The sequence below is a fragment of the Sander lucioperca genome, chromosome 12, assembly GCF_008315115.2.
Source record: "Sander lucioperca isolate FBNREF2018 chromosome 12, SLUC_FBN_1.2, whole genome shotgun sequence".
In the NCBI taxonomy this organism is placed as follows: domain Eukaryota; kingdom Metazoa; phylum Chordata; class Actinopteri; order Perciformes; family Percidae; genus Sander; species Sander lucioperca.
This window is the reverse complement of record NC_050184.1, coordinates 23,417,902-23,440,236: the sequence shown is the minus strand read 5'-3', so window position 1 is coordinate 23,440,236 and position 22,335 is coordinate 23,417,902. Positions and strand designations below refer to the sequence as shown.

Below are 22,335 nucleotides of genomic sequence, written 5' to 3'. Positions count from 1 at the left end.
AACGCTGCGGTTTAAAGTCAACTCGTTTTCATAACACACACAATGTTCTCCATTAAATATTCAGTTGACGCTCTGAAGTTACCTAGCAACAGTGGATGTTACTGTCAGCTCAGTCAGCGTTAGCCTGACATCAACAGGTGTAGACAGAAAATATGATTATGAGCTCATTTACTGAATCAACCAACTCAGGTCTCCTTTCTTTTCTTTCTTTTCATCCACAACATTAAAGTCTTCTGCTGCTGCTGCTGGCGTTGTGCTGCAGACCGAGATACCTGCTCACTGGAACTTTCTATCCTTCTGTCAACTATTTTAGAGTGCACGCCATGTTCCTGGTCCACACAGGCACGCTCTCTGCTGCTCCTCCGTGGTGGTCAAACAATAATAACAAACCACTTTGAAAGTAGTGAAAGACGGGATTTACATGTACATGTACAAAAGCTATTGAAATATGACCAAAACAATGATAACTTGCTTTTATCTTGAGCACAAGTGACTCGAGAAATGTACCAAAGCGACTGAGAACAACTGTTAATGAGTTGAGCTGCTCTACAATCTGTCCCTATCTTCCCCTGGTTGGGAATCACTGCCCCGGTATAATGCAGAGAGGGAGAGAGCCCTCTGCTGGCAAGATCTGTGCTAACATCCTAGAGACACACCTGATAACAGAATACAGGTAAGAGACAGGAATACCACCATCACACATCCTAGAGACACACCTGATAACAGAATACAGGTAAGAGACAGGAATACCACCATCACACATCCTAGAGACACACCTGATAACAGAATACAGGTAAGAGACTAAGTCATCATGTGTTTGACCCTTTATGTTTCTCTGAATTAAAGAATGTTTCTGTCTCTTCTTGTTCAATGCAAGAACTCAACTAATAGAAACAGAAAATGCTGAGTCATGCTGCTAACCACCAACTCATGTTTTAAATAGTTAAAGAAAAGATCAAAACTCTTTTTGTTAGTTCATCATTTTCACAACTTTATTAAATTTATAAGAACAAAACAATTTGTATTCAAATTCACTCTTAAAAAACTCTTTTATTTCTTACTAAAATATATGAAGTTTATGACCAAATGTGACAAATAAAAATCCTCAAATCTTGATATTGAAGAAGCTGGAAGCTGTAAATATTTAGTATTTTAGTTTAGAAGATGTTACAGACACATAACAAGTCTCATGACTAACTTTAGGTAAATGTTTAAAGTTTGCATCTCTAATAAGGTGACAGAACAACAATCATACATATAATTACTTTATAATATTACTCTCACATGAAGAAAGATAGTTAGTCTGATGAAAATAGATTTTAAATATTCAACACTAAAGATAATTTATATTTTAAACAAATGAAATAATGTTAATGTTAAAACATCTCCACCACAACCTGAAAAACATCAACATCAAATATCAGAAATCAGTAAAACATGTCGGTTATATTTCCACACAGACAATAAATCAGATAAATACTAAAGTCTTGTTTTATTCTAACAACAGTCTGAAGCCCAAATATATTAAGTTTATGATCAAATATAACAAAGAAAAGCATCAAATCTTCATGTTTGAGAAGCTGAAAGCTGGAATATATTTAGTATTTCTGTTATAACTAAAAGTATTAATTGATTAAAACAGTTGGAATAATCCAGAGGTCATCAACCGTTACTATCAACAGAGACATCTTTGCCCCCCCCCCCCCCCCTCCCCCAAAATATAGAAATCTGTCTGGAGCCACAAAATATATTAGAGCTTTATAATAAATAATGAATAAACATGATGTCATGACTTCTCATAAAAATACACGCCACTTTCCTAAAGCCAAGTGTATGTCTACGCTGTTAACAGCTGACAGCAGTCTGCAACGTCACAGCGTAGACATATAACACGCCACTTTCTAAAGCCACGTGGCGTGTTATGGCGAGACTACGTGTTATGGCGAGGCTACGGTTGGGTTTAGGAAACGTCACACGCGTCAATTCACACACTATCGCAAGGTAATGTAAGTCAATGGAGGCCAAACGGCGTTGATGAACACGTTAAAAACAGAGTATGAGTCTTGGTAACCAATAATATCATACCACTTGGCTGTCATACAGACGCCACTTCATGAGATCAGTCTGTTGATCTTTATAATGAAGGTACCAGTCTATTGAAGTCTAAATTATTCTATCATCATCACTCATACGTCTAAATAAGCCTTCATTTATATTTTTAATTTTAGACTTTTTATTGATCATCAGGATGGAAATGACTCCACACAGACCTGAAATACACACATGCTCAGGACCTATTCATGCACTAATGGAGAGATGTCAGAGTGGGGGGGCTGCCAGTGCTGGACCAGCGCCCTGAGAGGTTGGGGGGGGGGGACGGTGCCTTGCTCAAGAGCAGGGATGCACCAAATACAGGATTCGGCTTCAGATTCAGCTGAATATTGGGCTTTTTGACGGGGTTGGGTTTCTGCTGAACCTCAGAAGTTTTCCCAGTGAACTGAACCCTACGCTTGCACTCGGCGCGCTACACTGGACGTAATGACGGCGCCGTTGATTACAGGAAGGTGTTTATGTAGGAGGAGCGTTCAATGCAGTAGGCTGTGAGGAAGTAGAAATGGAACTCATGACCAGAAAAACTGTAGTTTGTCAGAACTTTCAGTCAAAAGAAGGCCATTCAAGTCCAGCTACATGTTCAATCTGCAATGCTGATTAGTCTGGTGGTGGCGAGGACCCTAAACTATACACAACATCACCGCTGTTACAACATCTGGTATGAAACCTCTGAAAGAATACGAGTTGTGATGAAGGAATCTACAGACAGCAGCCAGAATAATATGCTGATGTTGGTCTTTGGACCGTTGGATACATTTCTTAACGTACATTTACTTTGTGAACCTGGAGAATGATCTTTTTCTGTTTAGTATTTGTAATCCATAGCTAGTCTACGGAAACTCAAGATCTCTGTTGATGTTCGGCAACATTTACAGAATAAGACTGGAGACGTACGGAGGCTGGGATGCTGATTTTAGTTGACTAAAATGTTATGTAGCCTAAAATAAAGAATGTAAGAATCACTACAACAATAATAAATGAAAACTAAACTATTCATTACATATAAGTTATTGTCACTAAAGAGAATAATGGATGAATCAGCTGATTGTTGCAGCTCTATTCTGCTCCGTCACATCTTTGAGGAAAGAAACAGACTTTTCTCTGATGAAAACAGACGCAGCAACTCAACATTACAGCTCATCCCTCTTCCTCCTCCTCTTGTTTGTCTTCTTGTCTTCCTTGTGGAAGACTTTTCCATCGGCCTGCTTCCTCCAGCTCAGTTTGATGTTGTCGTCCAGCCCCTGGTCCCTCAGCTTCTGTTTCAGCTGAGACACAAAACTTATCTTATTAGTGGTCCAAGCCTGACGGGGGTCCAAGCCTGAGGGGGGTCCAAGCCTGAGGGGGTCCAAGCCTGAGGGGGGTCCAAGCCTGAGGGGGGTCCAAGCCTGAGGGGGGTCCAAGCCCGAGGGGGGTCCAGCGGAGCTGTGAACCCTATTGTTTTTCTAGAGATTATTTTTCTGATGAGGTCCTCAGGACGCTCCTTGTGCCGATGAGGCTTGGACCCTGTCATAACTGATGCAGTTCTAGTCTTATTTGTTTATTCATGAAGTTAAAACAGTATAAAACATGATTTACCTGCTTCAACATGGCCTCCATCACAGCAGGGTCATTCAGATCCAGATTGTTGTTGTTGTTCTTGTTCTCAAACTTCACTTTCACCACTTTCTTTGACACCACTTTGTAAAAATCAAACAAACTTTATGAGTTCAAACATTTCTGTCTGGATAATAATCAGCATCCTGTTCATTCCTCATCATCAGTTTAAACAATAGATTCAACACTAACTTATCATCTGCAGCTGATCACCACTGCATGCTAACTTTACTAACTATTCCATGGAAATGATCCACATCATGATGTTCACATTTACTCTCCACAACTTGATGTTTGGTGTTTAGAGTCCCGGGTTAGCACTAGGGAGGTAACGATGGTTAAATATGGATAGAAATGTGTAAAGATAACAACCGGTTGAGATAAGAAATGAATGTTGATGCAGTTTTTAAACGTCCTAGAGCGTAATCTACTTTAGATTGACCTTGTTTGACTTCAGACGTCACTACGTCTTCTTAGTTTATTTATTTGAAGAGATTTGTTTCTATATATATATATATATATATATATATATATATATATATATATATATATATATATATATATACACACACACATATACATATATATATATATATATTAGGGCTGTCAAAATAACGCGTTAATTTCGATTAATTAATCTGACAAAAAATAACGCATTAAAAAAACATAACGCAGATTAATCCATTCCATATTGAGGTTTGACCCGGAGCCGTTCTAGCCTCCATTGGACTGTAAAATGAAGGAGGGAGACGAGAATGTGCTGCCTGGATCATTAACTGGAACATTTACTGTAAAAATCTTCTTCCTGCCAACCCTGGCTACCGAAATCTGGAGCCACTGATATGTCTGCTCTTCTCTCTGGTGCTCTGAAGACGATACAGGAAACACAAACACTGCTGCACGGGACGCTAGTTAACACTATACTCAACAGCAGCTAACGTTAGCCTACCGCTAGCTAGTTAACACTATACTCAACAGCAGCTAACGTTAGCCTACCGCTAGCTAGTTAACACTATACTCGACAGCAGCTAATGTTAGCCTACCGCTAGCTAGTTAACACTATCCTCGACAGCAGCTAATGTTAGCCTACCGCTAGCTAGTTAACACTATCCTCGACAGCAGTTAACGTTAGCCTACCGCTAGCTAGTAGCTGGATTAAACACCGTTCCAATGCTGACAGCTAACTCTGAACGGTGTAAAGTGTGACTATGTTTTACTGTAGAGGACTGGGACTCAACACCAGGATGTAACAATCTGCAGCTGCCGAGCTGCCGTCGGAAAAACAACACAGACGGTGCGTTCAATGAAACTGGTAAATTACAGCTTCGTGGTGCATCTGAAGTTATTGTAAATGTCCTTGGTGGTTGTTTTTGTCGTTCAACAGCAATTTACTAGTGAAATAAGTTATTGTTATTGTTATACCTTATTATTAAATCATTTAATTTTGACCATATGACCTTAGCAATAAACAAGCCGTTCTTTAATGTCACCGACTGTTGTTTAGTACCCTTTGTTTTCTTTTCTTTTTTTACTTTCTTAAGAAGTATCGGTTCAGGCACCGTTAATTATGTATGCGATTCATTTCGATTAATTAATCACAGAGTCTGTAATTAATTAGATTAATTTTTTTAATCGATTGACAGCCCTAATATATATATATATATATATATATATATATATATATATATATATATATATATTGTGGTAATGAATGGGTGAATTAAATCACTAGATGCATGTAGACAAGTTGCTAGAGAATGCATGTAGGTATGTGGGTTTGAGGCGTTGTCCAATCACAGTGAGCAAACTGAGTGACTGACATGTCCGTTTAAGCCAATCAGGCGCAAGTAGGAATAATGGCACGGCCTACCGGTCTGAGCTAAAAAAACTGCGGGAGAGAGACTAGTGTGACGAGAGATAACAGAAGTTTACGGAGAAATCCTGCCGTTTTACTGTCAAGAGCTTGAGAAGTTAAATATTTTGGTGTTAGATCTGGCGAGATAGTTGACGGTTAGTCGGGTCTTTGCATTTCCTCCGTGTTATCTTTCTTCAACTAGTTTGACAAGTAAGGTAAAACACCTACATTGTGAATTAAGATACATTATCAAGTGTTGTTCGCTATATTTCCATCCGTGAAAGAGTGCATATGTTTAGTAAGTTTATTTTTATTTCGCTAGTTGTGGAGATCTCGTGGTTGTGCTGGTTACCGCCATTTTGGGTGTGTCCAGGCTGCTACATAGAATCAGTGAGAATATTGATTCAATGAGATTTAAATTTGTTATTAACGCGGCACTTTTGTATATTGTGTATTTCTTTCAAATTGAATGAATTTGTGTACATTGTAAAGCAGCTAGTTCTACATTGTTCATTGTAATGCTGTTATTATTTACCAATTATGGTAAATAACAAATTGAAAGTTTGACATAATTGATACTTATGATATTTCTCTGACTGTCTATTGATTGATTTTTTGTGTGTTTTGGTTCTTTTCTGGTGAAGTTGTGTCACCCAGGATAGATGGCGAGCCCCCCCCCCCAGGAGTCTGGAAGAGTTTTGAGTCTGTTCATCTACACTGCATCTGCTGCTGCAGTAGGACAGCTATAGCACACATTCATTTCTGTACACCTGGACTGAAACATACACTGGTCTTACCAGCTCAGATATCTTGAGACTGTACTGTACTTGGTTATACAGGGGGATGTGATTGTGATTTCAATGAATGTTAGTATTTTTTATTTTATTTTCTTCCATAGTAACTTGAACATTGAACTGTGAACCTGAAGTGTAGTGTGACCCAGGTTAGAAAGGTGCACCTAAAGAATTAGAAAAAAAGGATTGTAGGATCTTTATTTGCCAAAATTGTAAATCTTGGTATTCAAGCTGTTGTCCTTGTCAAATTGTCTGTTGTATGTGGATCCATTTACCATTTCGTTATATAAAAAAGCTGGCATTGTTCAACTTCAAAGCACCATTGTTGGAGTATCTCTGTGCTCCAGTAGTCAAACCTAAAATTCTTCTGGGCCCATAGTCATAGCAGGAGAGTATCTGTTACAGACACATCTGTGGTTCACATCTTCAGAAAACCGTATCATCAACTTAAAGTCCTGAATCTAATCGTGAGTTGAGTATATCGTTACATCTCTATTGTCCTGAATCTAAATGTAAAAGCTGGACCTCACCTGGACCGTAGCAAATGAACGCTCTCTCCATGTCACAGGGCCAGCCCTCCCAGGCTCCTGATTGGCTGAAGTCTGCAGCCACACAAGTCTCGTTGTTGTTATCAGGTTGCCCGTTCTTCCAGAAGCTGAATGAGGAGTTACTTCCATCTGACCACTTCCAGGAGTCTCTGAAAAGGCCGATCCAGGTCCAGTATCCTACAGGTAACATCGCCAGTACCTTCCTGTTCTCTGTGCTGTTTCTCACACTGGCCAGGTCTGTGTGGTGAGCTCTGCAGTAGTTCTGGGCTGCAGTCCATGTCATTTCAGTGTTGATGGAGACAAAAGTCACATCTGACCCTGAAAATGGAGCACAGAGAAGAGTAGAGGCAGCATAACATACAACCTCCATCCATCCACATCTGTGATTCATGTCTTTATAATATCTACAATAAATCCACTGAGATATAAAGAACCACATCAATAAACTAATGAATAACTTTATGTCTTAACATTCTCTCCACATTAATAAGAAATGTCCTTAAATCTAGAAAACAAGATTATATTGTTTGTTTTTCTGCATATGAATATCTTTCAGGTTAATTAAACACATGATCTGTTTATATTGTAAGACGTGTGCACGTGAACATGCACGAGTCCAATCTCTATAATATAATATAATATAATATGTCTTCCTCTGGTGGTGTCATCATTTATTATTCATGTGAATTAGTTTTTGAGTTATTTATTTTATCATTTATGTTATTTAAACTCAAAATAAGAACAACTTTAAAAAGTATGTGCATCACGATTGGTGGGGTGAGTTTGTGGAATGGGCTAGACCAGGTGCTTAAACATTGTACAAACATAACAAAGTTTAAAAAGTTATATAAAAACACTTTATTAAAAGGATATGAAGAGGAAGACAGATGATGGTGAAAGGGGGTTAGTGTATGGATTGTTAGGATGATGGATTTTCGGAAATGGGTTGTTGATGTACTCAAAATGTTAATTAATAAACAAAAGGGTTTGGTATGTGAAGAATTAGAGATGTATTGTTGTGTATATTCATTATCATGTTGTAAAAATATATGATATATAAAGAAATGACTTAAAGTGAATCAGGGGTAGGAAACTTTACAAGCTTCGGCTTCATCCTGCTCCTTTTCGGACAAATTCTTTAAATCAAAAATGGTAATAGTATTTTTAATATTACTTGTAAACACTGGATGGAGATTGTTCCTTTTCCTTTGGTGTGTTGCTACATACTTTTATTTTATAGATATATTTATATATGTGTATTTGTATATGCATATGTATGTATATGTATATATGGGTACATGCTGTATGTGTATATGTATTTTTAATTTTGTTCGAAATAAAAATAAATTAAAATGAATCCTATTATGATGTATGTGTATGTTGTGTGTGATGTCTGTAAGCTCATAAAAGGGAATTTAAATTAAAGTATCTATCTATCTATCTATCTATCTATCTATCTATCTATCTATCTATCAGGACACACTGCTGATGAACCACTGAGCTGTTGTACTGCTCTCATTCCTGCCGTCTTATTATCTGCTGCTCAGTCAGCTGTAAAGCTCTTTGAATGGTACTAACCTGTGTGAAAGCTGCTTTTTGTCAGAGTGACTGACTGATACTACAGAGGCCTGAATAATGAAAACAAAGAGGCAAAGAGAAGCAGAGAAGGGAAACTTCACTAGTTAATATTCTCACCTCTGACATCTGCACAGACTGGATAACACCTGTTGTCACAAATGAAGTCGTACCAGAGTCCATCATTATAACCAGGACGCATCGCTGTGCAGGCTTTTCTACTGTATCCAGCGTCTGGTTGTCCAGTCTTCCATCGTCTGAACTCCGTCTCCCCGGGTTTGTAGAAACTTGTGTCTGACAGTGACCACCTCCAGCTGTCACGGGACAGTCCTATCCAGGCTCTCTGATTGTGATATAAAGAATTAGACTCTGCTCTAGCTGTTTGTTGAAGACCAGATGTTTACCTAATCTTTCCATCTCCAGTCTTGATACTATCAGTCTGATCCTCTAAGACTCCTTCATTCTGTTACCCTCCTTTAATAACTCATTACCAGAGATAGTTTCTGATCACTCAAACTGATTTTCAATTAGCTTCTCCAGAACATAGATCTCTGTTGTTGTAAATACTGTTTTGTGATGTTTTAGTTTTGTTTTACTGCATTAGTTGTTTCTATGTTTCAATGTCTTCTAGTCTTTCTAACACATAATCTTCTTCTGTTTCCATCCCTCTGCTGCAGCTCAGCAGGGAAACACTGTCTGCTGAAGGTTAAACTCAAACACTTTAGACTTCTACTACATTTCAAAGATAAATATTCTACTTTTTCCTGCTCTACATTTAGTTATTAGTTCCTATGGAGGGTTTCAAACCTCCTGTCAGAAAGACTTTGAGATGAAAGAGAGAAAAGTGAACTCACGTAGCTGTTCTTGGAGTAGAACATGTTGTCTAAATTTGCCGTGTTGTTCAGGATCTTCATAACCTCCATGTTGTCTACAGTGGCCAGGTCTCCGTCTTTCTCTCTGCAGTATCTTTGGGCTTCAGTAAAGTTCTTCCTGTCATAAACAAAATAGTACTGACGTCCAGCAGCTGATGAGACAGCACTCAGCCCTGTAGGGACACACACACATATAGAGCAGATTTAATATTTATACTATATTAATACACAATATTATATTTCAGTTGCACCAACAGCGCCTGCTTTCAGATTATCTAAATTATATCAAATGTTGATCCAACTAAAGTAATGATGTTCCTCTAAACCTCCTATTTCTATACCTGACTTTGGTTTATCATGTCAGCTGTTCTGTATTACATGTTATATTATTATCTCTGTAATGTTGTTCATCTGTATTGAGGCAGATCTTAAACCATCTGACTCAACTGGACATCACTTTGGGTCAACTTCTGTTGTTTTAACCCTTGTTCCTCACTAGAGACATTTTTGTCTTTTTCATTGTTATTTATTTAATAATGTGTCTGTGTTAATGCTGACAACATGATTTCTGGTAAGGATGTGAGTTTTTAGTTGATGTTTTGAAGTTCAAGCTCAGTTTCTATAAAAAGTCAAAAATAAACAGTTTAATCAAAATACTGACACTTAGAAGACAAATATGCTCCATTGAAACCCATTATAACTAGTGCGGTCAGTTAAACGCATTATTAACGGCGTTAACGCAAACCCATTTTAACGGCGACAATTTTTTTATCGTGAGATTAATGTTCTTTTTGGCCTAGCAAACTTTGTAGTTTTTTTTCACATGCTGTTGCAACAACTAGTAACGTTAGAAAAACTACAACACCACACCGGATCTAGCTAGACCGGAAACACAACAACAGGCACGCCTGCACGTGTTTGGGCTTGGAGCCGGCCAAAGAGTAGGAGGCTAACGTTACGTTTTGAGTGGATGGCGAGCGCGAGATGCCAATAAGATTCTGAATGGAAAGTTTACTTTTAAAAAGTTGTGGAGGGGGACAGTAGTTTCACCATACACAGCCTGGATGACACGGAGGAAGCAGCCACACTCAACCGGTGATCAAGGGACGTCAGTGAGTAATCAACATTATTTAGAGGTAACTGCACACCATATTGACTCTGTATATCAGCATACTGTTTTAGGACTGTGATGTTTGTATTGTTTTTTTTTGACTGTTTTTGTCATTTGGGACATTGTCCCCCCCCTTTTCTGTCCAGGAGAACTGTTAACATTCCTTATTAGAAAAACATAAAGGTTACCAATGTCCTGCTGTGACATCCGTTTTTGGTCCATTTAGTTTGTACTGTATAAGCAAAGTGTTAGTGTTACATCTCAGTTAGGTTAGGTACTTGTAGGAATTGTGCAATAATGACAGATTCACACTTTTCTTTTGTTTACAGAAAATAGAAAAAATAAATAATAAACAATTACAAATCTTAAAGTCAAGTTCATAAAGTAACTTTCTTTGCATTCATTTGATTCCCAATTAAGATCCACTGGTAAGAATGGCTTTCCATTGTTAAAAACTGTTCTGAAATGCAAAATAATAGAATTTTATTCATGTCATAAAACATTAATTAATTATTAAAAAACATTAATCGTGAATAACTATAGAAATTTGGCGATTAATCGTGATTAAAAAAATTAATCGTTTGACAGCCCTAGTTATGACACATAGTTATCCCACCATCGTTGTAGAATAAAATCATCATTCCATCTCATCAGTCTTTCTATCTAGGGCCCAGGCTTCTCATTAGTAGATGTTACTATGTTCACCATATGGAGCCATGTTCCTGTTAACCTGCTGTTTCCTTGTTTCCTCTCAGGGTGATGCTGCTGGATTCTGGAGCTGCAGCACAACTATGTTACTAAAAATGTGTGTGTGTGTTGGTGTGTGTGTGTGTGTGTGTGTGTGTGTGTCTGTGTGTGTGTGTGTTTGTGTGTGTGTGTGTGTTTGTGTGTTTGTGTGTGTGTGTGTGTGTGTGTGTGTTAGTGTGTGTGTATGTGTGTGTGTGTGTGTGTGTGTTAGTGTGTGTGTGTGTGTGTGTTAGTGTGTGTGTGTGTGTGTGTTAGAGTGTGTGTGTGTGTGTGTTAGTGTGTTTGTGTGTGTGTGTGTTAGTGTGTGTGTGTGTGTGTGTGTGTTAGAGTGTGTGTGTGTGTGTGTGTGTGTGTGTGTGTGTGTGTGTCAGAGTTTGTGTGTGTGTGTATGTGTGTGTTTGTGTGTGTTTGTGTGTGTGTTAGAGTTTGTGTGTGTGTGTGTGTGTGTTAGGGTCTGTGTGTGTGTGTGTGTGTGGGGGGGGGGGGTTGTAATGTGTTCAATCATACTAAGTACTAGTATACTAAGAGCAGTAAAAATGAAGCATCAGATGTGACTTTTGTCTTCATCAACACCCAAATGACATGAGACACTGCAGAGATCACCATAACAACATAGAAACTAGAACATGCATTTCCTGCAGTAAAATGTGTGTGAATGCTGAGAAGGCTAAACTGGATTACTGGCTTAAACGTGTAAGAAGAAGCCTAAATCATGGACAACATTGTTGTGGGATTGGTGACAGGCTCGTCAGTCATCAGTTAAAAAAAAGGCTTGTCCGTCCAGGGAGGGCACAGCTGACTCTGGGGGCGGACCCAGCCCCCTAAAGCCCGCCCATAACGCCGGGACTGAATAGATGTGACTAACTGGTAAACCCAGTAGTGTGAGTAGTTACTGGAACACAAACTAAATTAGAGCTGCAAGCAGCGTTGGACGGGCCCTCACACCTCCTGGCATGACCAATGAAAATGGAACTCTCTGCTCAGTTCAATGATACCTCATACAAGAGTGTACAAGAAACGGATCATTAGTCATTAAAGGGGGCGTGACTTAATCATATGGGGCGGGGCAAACCGTCACGAATTGATTAGGAACTCTTTGCTGAGTTCAAAGATACCTCTCACAAGAGTTTACCTTCAACGGTTCACAAGTTATGAAAGGGGGTGTGGCCTGAGTACATGGGCGTGGCTAGAGTATAGGGGCCGGCTCATTATCACATGGAGACCACACCTAAGTTTTTAAAAGTTTTTTCTGAAACGATTTCTCGTTCATCGCTAAACACTGAAAATGCCCGCGGTGCCACGCCAACACTGTTTGACGAAATGTTATTCTTTTAATAACTTTTCATCTTTAAGGTGTTGAGAAGATACAGACCAAGATTGAAGTCCATCGTACGAAATCTCTAGGAGGAGTTTGTTAAAGTCTAGCACCTTGACTTTTAGGCCCACTTCCTGTTGCCACTAGGGGGCGCTATGACTTTGAGTCAATATCGGCATGTAGATGTTAACGAAAAGTTTTTCTTTTAATAACTTTTCATCTTTAATGTCTAAGATGGCACAGACAGAATTTGAAGTTGATTGGATGAAATCTCTAGGAGGAGTTCGTTACAGTACGACGTGGAAATGGCCAAAATCGCACTAATTTCGAACATTCAATTTAAAATGGCAGACTTCTTGTTGGATTTAGGGTATGGCTCCAATGAGCTCTTTTGTACGTCTTGATATGCTACATATGTTCACCAAGTTTCATGAGTCTACGTTAAACGTACTGCAGGGGCTCAATTTTTTAAGTTTTGTAGGGGGCGCTAGCGAGCCATTTTTGTGCGCCTATCTCAAGCTCCGCTAAATACTAAATTTCACGCGGTAGGCTTGATGCGAGACCCCGCTCAGCTGTTGCTGTACAATCAGCGCATATTCCCTTGGTGACTTTTTGATAAACAAGTATGTTAAAGCCCCTCAACCTAACATTTCCGCTCAACGAACCGCATCTCCTCCGTTTTTCATATTGGTAGCGCACGGTTTCTTCTTTGCACCGGGCACCGGCGACAGCGTACGTGTCGGCCTTTCTCAGATGTGCCACAGTCTACGGCTCACAAAGCTGACAACCTAGCGACAGATGTAGTGCGCGATGAGTGAGTAAACTACTTGTTATACTATCAGCACCCGCGGACCGCTGTCGGACTTGTGTTTCTGCATCGCTATAGGTACAGTGGAGGTTTTCAGAATCAAAGGACCCTGCTGGTTCTATCTACCACTACAGCACGGGGGAGCCATTACGTCTCACGCTTGCTCGACCGGGCACTGAAAGACCAATTCATTACATGTGCGTGTTACCATAGTATAATTATACACATAACACCAGGTGGTAAGGTGAACTTGATTTACCTTGCCTGAGGAGTCACATTCAACGGCCCAGCGCGGACGTGTGTCCAATTAATGACTCACCGTCTCTCTGTTATGAGAGAATCCAATTCGCGGTCAGTGGAGGCATACCGCGTCATTCACTGTTATACCAGAAGATCGCTTATGGTCAAAGAGGGTTTGGTACAAATGTGTGAGAGACGCCGCTTCTTAACAGTAACGAGTAAAGTAAAAAGTTACTTTCCATAGGGGGNGAGAGAGAGAGAGAGAGAGAGAGAGAGAGAGAGAGAGAGAGAGAGAGAGAGAGAGAGAGAGAGAGAGAGAGAGAGAGAGAGAGACAGAGAGAGAGAGATAAAGAGAGACAGAGAGAGAGAGAGAGAGAGAGAGGGAGAGAGAGAGAGAGAGAGAGAGAGACACAGAGAGAGAGAGATAAAGAGAGACAGAGAGAGAGAGAGAGAGAGAGAGAGAGAGAGAGAGAGAGAGACAGAGAGAGAGAGACACAGAGAGACAGAGAGAGAGAGAGAGAGATAAAGAGAGAGAGAGAGAGAGAGACAGAGAGAGAGACAGAGAGAGAGAGAGTCTGTCTCTCTCTCTCTCTCTCTCTCTCTCTCTCTCTCTCTCCCTCTCTCTCTCTGTCTCTATCTCTCTGTCTCTCTTTATCTCTCTCTCTCTGTGTCTCTCTCTCTCTGTCTCTCTCTCTCTCTCTCTCTCTCTCTCTCTCTCTCTCTTTCTCCCTCTCTCTCTCTCCCTCTCTCTCTCTGTCTCCGTAGCTCCGTAGCTCTTCGTTCAATAAACTGTCTGTACACTTACAACGTTCTCAATGCTTCTGTTAACATGTAGAGACCCTCATTATGCTACCGTTGAAGTTTGGTGATATTTTGAGCCTTTTTAGTGGTATAAATAGCGATTTGTTTTTACTTTCCCTGGTCCCTGAATACTAGCGTTGTAAGCTAACCAGCGGTCCGCGCTAGCTTCATCCAAGCTACAAACACAATCAGTTATCATGAAAACATGTCCCAGAGAGACAGAGTGGGGACACAGCTGTTATTAACCCCTAGGTTCATTTTGCACCGGAATTGTCCTTTAAAGATTTATATTGTAAAATTCCACACATTTCTATATGAAAACATTGCAGTAAAGGTACTAGCAGCGACACACACACACACACACACACACACACACACACACACACACACACACACACACACACACACACACACACACACACACACACACACAGACACACACCTCATGATTGTGCTCAGGAGTATATTTACAGTGTGCATGTCTAAGGGCAACACGGTCTCACAGCAGTTCGTGAAATGGTCACGTTATTTTTAATCTATTGATTCGTGTACACGGACACGATTATCTTGTTTATTTCGTGTTGCTGAGAACGTCATTTATTCGTGTGGTCAGCACATAATGGGAAGCATCTATACGGAGGTTTATACGGAGGTCTCTGGGACGCCGACGCGCCACAACAACGGGACAGTTGGGGTTTACACCGGGACTCGAACTCCGGTCTCCGGGGTGAAAGTCCTGTGTTGTTTGACCCATCCACCCCCCCCAACCAACCTCCCTACGTGGATTTTCGGCATTTCATACTACTAGCTACTGTAATCGTGCTGTGATCATGAAATATGCTTCCCATTAGAATTGGGTGAAAGTGCTGTAAATGCTAGCAGGTTGAGAGCCACTACTCATCATTTTTGCTCTACTGAAAGCGCATGAAATCTTGCAAAACGTGCTTGTCTTTATAGGTTATAACTATTGTTACATTCCATAGACTAAACATTGAATTGATTAAAAATAACCATAAGTTGCAGCCATAATATTTACAGTCTATGGTTGCACCCCAGCTACTGACAGGAAATGTAAACACGCCAATATTTAGTTTCATCAAGGCTGGCTGTCATCGTGACACATTGTAATTTGGTTGTAGTTTTAGGGGTGCTGAGCTCCTTTTTAGGGGTGCTTTTTAGGGGTGCTGAAGCACCCCTAAAAAGGGGCTAGCCTCGCCCTTGGTGCACGCCATGTTCCTGGTCCACACAGGCACGCTCTCTGCTGCTCCTCCGTGGTGGTCAAACAATAATAACAAACCACTTGGAAAGTAGTGAAAGACGGGATTTACATGTACATGTACAACAGCTATTGAAATTTGACCAAAACAATGATAACTTGCTTTTATCTTGAGCACAAGTGACTCGAGAAATGTACCAAAGCGACTGAGAACAACTGTTAATGAGTTGAGCTGCTCTACAATCTGTCCCTATCTTCCCCTGGTTGGGAATCACTGCCCCGGTATAATGCAGAGAGGGAGAGAGCCCTCTGCTGGCAAGATCTGTGCTAACATCCTAGAGACACACCTGATAACAGAATACAGGTAAGAGACAGGAATACCACCATCACACATCCTAGAGACACACCTGATAACAGAATACAGGTAAGAGACAGGAATACCACCATCACACATCCTAGAGACACACCTGATAACAGAATACAGGTAAGAGACTAAGTCATCATGTGTTTGACCCTTTATGTTTCTCTGAATTAAAGAATGTTTCTGTCTCTTCTTGTTCAATGCAAGAACTCAACTAATAGAAACAGAAAATGCTGAGTCATGCTGCTAACCACCAACTCATGTTTTAAATAGTTAAAGAAAAGATTGAAAGTCTTTTTGTTAGTTCATCATTTTCACAACTTTATTAAATTTATAAGAACAAAACAAGTTGTATTCAAATTCACTCTTAAAAAACTCTTTTATTTCTTACTAAAATATATGAAGTTTATGACCAAATGTGACAAATAAAAATCCTCAAATCTTGATATTGAAGAAGCTGGAAGCTGTAAATATTTAGTATTTTAGTTTAGAAGATGTTACAGACACATAACAAGTCTCATGACTAACTTTAGGTAAATGTTTAAAGTTTGCATCTCTAATAAGGTGACAGAACAACAATCATACATATAATTACTTTATAATATTACTCTCACATGAAGAAAGATAGTTAGTCTGATGAAAATAGATTTTAAACATTCAACACTAAAGATAATTTATATTTTAAACAAATTAAATAATGTTAATGTCAAAACATCTCCACCACAACCTGAAAAACATCAACATCAAATATCAGAAATCAGTAAAACATGTCGGTTATATTTCCCCACAGACAATAAATCAGATAAATACTAAAGTCTTGTTTTATTCTAACAACAGTCTGAAGCCCAAATATATTAAGTTTATGATCAAATATAACAAAGAAAAGCATCAAATCTTCATGTTTGAGAAGCTGAAAGCTGGAATATATTTAGTATTTCTGTTATAACTAAAAGTATTAATTGATTAAAACAGTTGGAATAATCCAGAGGTCATCAACCGTTACTATCAACAGAGACATCTTTGCCCCCCCCCCCCCCCTCCCCCAAAATATAGAAATCTGTCTGGAGCCACAAAACATATTAGAGCTTTATAATAAATAATTAATAAACATGATGTCATGACTTCTCATAAAAATACACGCCACTTTCCTAAAGCCAAGTGTATGTCTACGCTGTTAACAGCTGACAGCAGTCTGCAACGTCACAGCGTAGACATATAACACGCCACTTTCTAAAGCCACGTGGCGTGTTATGGCGAGACTACGTGTTATGGCGAGGCTACGGTTGGGTTTAGGAAACGTCACACGCGTCAATTCACACACTATTGCAAGGTAATGTAAGTCAATGGAGGCCAAACGGCGTTGATGAACACGTTAAAAACAGAGTATGAGTCTTGGTAACCAATAATATCATACCACTTGGCTGTCATACATACACCAATTCATGAGATCAGTCTGTTGATCTTTATAATGAAGGTACCAGTCTATTGAAGTCTAAATTATTCTATCATCATCACTCATACGTCTAAATAAGCCTTCATTTATATTTTTAATTTTAGACTTTTTATTGATCCCTAGTGTGGAAATGACTCCACACAGACCTGAAATACACACATGCTCAGGACCTCTTCATGCACTAATGGAGAGATGTCAGAGTGGGGGGGGCTGCCAGTGCTGGACCAGCGCCCTGAGAGGTTGGGGGGGGGGTACGGTGCTTTGCTCAAGAGCAGGGATTCACCAAATACAGGATTCGGCTTCGGATTCAGCTGAATATTGGGCTTTTTGACGGGGTTGGGTTTCTGCTGAACCTCAGAAGTTTTCCCAGTGAACTGAACCCTACAGTTGCGCTCCGCGCGCTACGCTGGTCGCCGTAATGACGGCGCCGTTGATTACAGGAAGGTGTTTATGTAGGAGGATCGTTCAATGCAGTAGGCTGTGAGGAAGTGGAAATGGAACTCGTGAGCAGAAAAAGTGAAGTTTGGCAGAACTTTCAGTCAAAAGAAGGCCATTCAAGTCCAGCTACATGTTCAATCTGCAATGCTGATTAGTCTGGTGGTGGCGAGGACCCTAAACTATACACAACATCACCGCTGTTACAACATCTGGTATCAAACATCTGAAAGAATACGAGTTGTGATGAAGGAATCTACAGACAGCAGCCAAAATAATATGCTGATGTTGGTCTTTGGACCGTTGGATACATTTCTTAACGTACGTTTACTTTGTGAACCTGGAGAATGATCTTTTTCTGTTTAGTATTTGTAATCCATAGCTAGTCTACGGAAACTCAAGATCTCTGTTGATGTTCGGCAACATTTACAGAATAAGACTGGAGACGTACGGAGGCTGGGATGCTGATTTTAGTTGACTAAAATGTTATGTAGCCTAAAATAAAGAATGTAAGAATCACTACAACAATAATAAATGAAAACTAAACTATTCATTACATATAAGTTATTGTCACTAAAGAGAATAATGGATGAATCAGCTGATTGTTGCAGCTCTATTCTGCTCCGTCACATCTTTGAGGAAAGAAACAGACTTTTCTCTGATGAAAACAGACGCAGCAACTCAACATTACAGCTCATCCCTCTTCCTCCTCCTCTTGTTTGTCTTCTTGTCTTCCTTGTGGAAGACTTTTCCATCGGCCTGCTTCCTCCAGCTCAGTTTGATGTTGTCGTCCAGCCCCTGGTCCCTCAGCTTCTGTTTGAGCTGAGACACAAAACTTATCTTATTAGTGGTCCAAGCCTGAGGGGGGTCCAAGCCTGAGGGGGGTCCAAGCCTGAGGGGGGTCCAAGCCCGAGGGGGTTCCAAGCCCGAGGGGGATCCAGCGGAGCTGTGAACCTTATTGTTTTCCTAGAGATTATTTTTCCGTTGATAAAAGTCATGCTACAGCCTAAACCGTACATGGTGGGGGGGTGACATTTTCAGGACTGGTCCAGATCTCTGCCAGGACCTCGGACAAAACAATTCATCCACTTCCACCACTAGGTGGCGCTATAGCAGAAAGTTTACCACCAAACAAAATGTCATAGCTAGCTACCAAACATGTACTTTAGCATATCTCAGCCAAATTAATAGGTATTAGCGCAGAACTTGGTATTGTTGTTCAACATCCAACTACGATGCTCTGTACCAAAATTGGCGAATTGAAGGTTGGCCATTAGGGGGCGCTATAATCAATGTTTATGGTTTTGGCCAATAACTCAATGTTTGTAAATTGGACATTTGCGATTGTAATTTCTCTGCCGTAGTAATTGCTATCACCGTGAAACTTGTGATGCTTGTTTGGCATGCCGCTCTGAGGCTCTGTACCAAATTTGGTGAAGATCGGCCATTAGGGGGCGCTATATTCAATGTAGACCAGTTTTGGCCCTTTTACTCAATCAACGTTAATGGGATATTTGCAACGGCGATGTACCACAGACCTTGCTGCTCAAACCTCTCGATATTTCCTGACGTTTGCCTCCCCACCGTTACACTTAGCGTTACACGCTCCTTGTGCCGATGAGGCTTGGACCCCGTCATAACTGATGCAGTTCTAGTCTTATTTGTTTATTCATGAAGTTAAAACAGTATAAAACATGATTTACCTGCTTCAACATGGCCTCCATCACAGCAGGGTCATTCAGATCCAGATTGTTGTTGTTGTTCTTGTTCTCAAACTTCACTTTCATCACTTTCTTTGACACCACTTTGTAAAAATCAAACAAACTTTATGAGTTCAAACATTTCTGTCTGGATAATAATCAGCATCTTGTTCATTCCTCATCATCAGTTTAAACAATAGATTCAACACTAACTTATCATCTGCAGCTGATCACCACTGCATGCTAACTTTACTAACTATTCCATGGAAATGATCCACATCATGATGTTCACATTTACATTTAGCACTAGGGAGGTAACGATGGTTAAATATGGATAGAAATGTGTGAAGATAACAACCGGTTGAGATAAGAAATGAATGTTGATGCAGTTTTTAAACGTCCTAGAGCGTAATCTACTTTAGATTGACCTTGTTTGACTTCAGACGTCACTACGTCTTCTTAGTTTATTTATTTGAAGAGATTTGTTTCTATTAATTTAGTTATTTAGATGAGGGATTTGTTTTAAACATCTAAGTTTGTTCTTTAAGATAAAATACAGTTTCAGATTAACTTTTGATAAGAGAACACATCTGTTGTTCTGCACAGTTTATAGAAATAAAGGAAGATTTTCACTCATTCTGTTAAAAACATCTTGAGAAAACGGTATCATCAACTTAAAATCCTGAATCTAATCGTGAGTTGAGTATATCGTTACATCCCTATTGTCCTGAATCTAAATGTAAAAGCTGTCTGAATCCTGGGTTAGCACTCACCTGGACCGTAGCAAATGAACGCTCTCTCCATGTCACAGGGCCAGCCCTCCCAGGTTCCTGATTGGCTGAAGTCTGCAGCCACACAAGCCTCGTTCCCGTTCTTGGTATCAGGTTGCCCGTTCTTCCAGAAGCTGAATGAGGAGGTACTTCCATCTGACCACTTCCAGGAGTCTCTGAAAAGGCCAATCCAGGCATACTTTCCTCCAGCAGTTATCACCTGCTGTACCTTCTGGTTCTCTGTCATGTTTCTCACACTGGCCAGGTCTGTGTAGTGATCTCTGCAGTAGCTCTGGGCTGCAGTCCATGTCAGGGATTTGGTGACGATGACAAAAGTCACATCTGATCCTGAAAATGGAGCACAGAGAAGTGTAGAGGCAGCATAACATACAACCTCCATCCATCCACATCTGTGATTCATGTCTTTATAATATCTAAAATAAATCCACTGAGATATAAAGTAATATAATTATAAAATAATGAATAACTTTATTTACCAACAGTCTCTCCACATTAATAAGAAATGTCCTTAAATCTAAAAAACAAGATTATATTGTTGTTTTTCTGCATATGAATATTTTCTCAGGTTAATTAAACACACATGTTCTGTTTATATTGTAAGATGTGTGCACGTGAACATGCACGAGTCCAATCTCTATAACATAATATAATATGATATGTCTTCCTCTGGTGGTGATGCTGATGAACCACTGAGCTGTTGTACTGCTCTCATTCCTGCCGTCTTATTATCTGCTGCTCAGTCAGCTGTAAAGCTCTTTGAATGGCACTAACCTGTGTGAAAGCTGCTTTTTGTCAGAGTGACTGACTGATACTACAGAGGCCTGAATAATGAAAACAAAGAGGCAAAGAGAAGCAGAGAAGGGAAACTTCACTAGTTAATATTCTCACCTCTGACATCTGCACAGACTGGATACCACCTGTCGTCACACCTGAGGTCGTGCCAGAGTCCATCAGAAGAATGCATCGCTATGCAGAGTTTTTTACTGTAAACTGCGTCTGGTTGTCCAGGCCCCCATCGTCTGAACTCCGTCTCCCCGGGTTTGTAGAAACTTGTGTCTGACAGTGACCACCTCCAGGTGGGGACATGGTCATCGTACAGTCCTATCCAGGCTCTCTGATTGTGATATAAAGAATTAGACTCTGCTCTAGCTGTTTGTTGAAGACCAGATGTTTACCTAATCTTTCCATCTCCAGTCTTGATACTATCAGTCTGATCCTCTAGGACTCCTTCATTCTGTTACCCTCCTTTAATAACTCATTACCAGAGATAGTTTCTGATCACTCAAACTGATTTTCAATTAGCTTCTCCAGAACATAGATCTCTGTTGTTGTTAATACTGTTTTGTGATGTTTTAGTTTTGTTTTACTGCATTAGTTGTTTCTATGTTTCAATGTCTTGTTAGTCTTTCTAACACATAATCTTCTTCTGTTTCCATCCCTCTGCTGCAGCTCAGCAGGGAAACACTGTCTGCTGAAGGTTAAACTCAAACACTTTAGACTTCTACTACATTTCAAAGATAAATATTCTACTTTTTCCTGCTCTACATTTAGTTATTAGTTCCTATGGAGGGTTTCAAACCTCCTGTCAGAAAGACTTTGAGATGAAAGAGAGAAAAGTGACCTCACGTAGCTGTTGTTGGAGTAGAACATGTTGTCTAAATTTGCCGTGTTGTTCAGGATCTTCATAACCTCCATGTTGTCTACAGTGGCCAGGTCTCCGTCTTTCTCTCTGCAGTATCTTTGGGCTTCAGTAAAGTTCTTCCTGTCATAAACAAAATAGTACTGACGTCCAGCAGCTGATGAGACAGCACTCAGCCCTGTAGGGACACACACATATAGAGCAGATTTAATATTTATACTATATTAATACACAATATTATATTTCAGTTACACCAACAGCGCCTGCTTTCAGATTATTTAAATGATATAAAATGTTGGATGGTGACAAACTTCAATTAAAGGAAACCAAACTGAAGTATTGATGTTCCTCTAAACCTCCTATTTCTAT

The 22,335-nt window shown here is 39.9% G+C and overlaps 1 protein-coding gene and 1 long non-coding RNA gene across 2 annotated transcripts; one reads left to right on the top strand and one right to left on the bottom strand.

Moving 5' to 3' along the window:
• Positions 1-709: 709 nt before the first annotated feature.
• LOC118496392 lies at positions 710-16,221 on the top strand. The gene is made up of 3 exons (XR_004898966.1): positions 710-793; positions 15,952-16,011; positions 16,072-16,221. It is a non-coding gene; the product is annotated as an uncharacterized LOC118496392 (long non-coding RNA).
• Positions 16,222-18,098: 1,877 nt separating this feature from the next.
• Positions 18,099-20,727, bottom strand: LOC118492935 (L-selectin-like). The gene is made up of 3 exons (XM_036008376.1): positions 20,310-20,727; positions 19,540-19,640; positions 18,099-18,658 (listed from the first exon to the last, which is right to left on the bottom strand). Exons 1-3 carry the CDS (start codon positions 20,725-20,727, stop codon positions 18,524-18,526), a joined length of 654 nt encoding a protein of 217 aa, XP_035864269.1. The 3' UTR covers positions 18,099-18,523.
• Between the last annotated feature and the right edge of the window lie 1,608 nt (positions 20,728-22,335).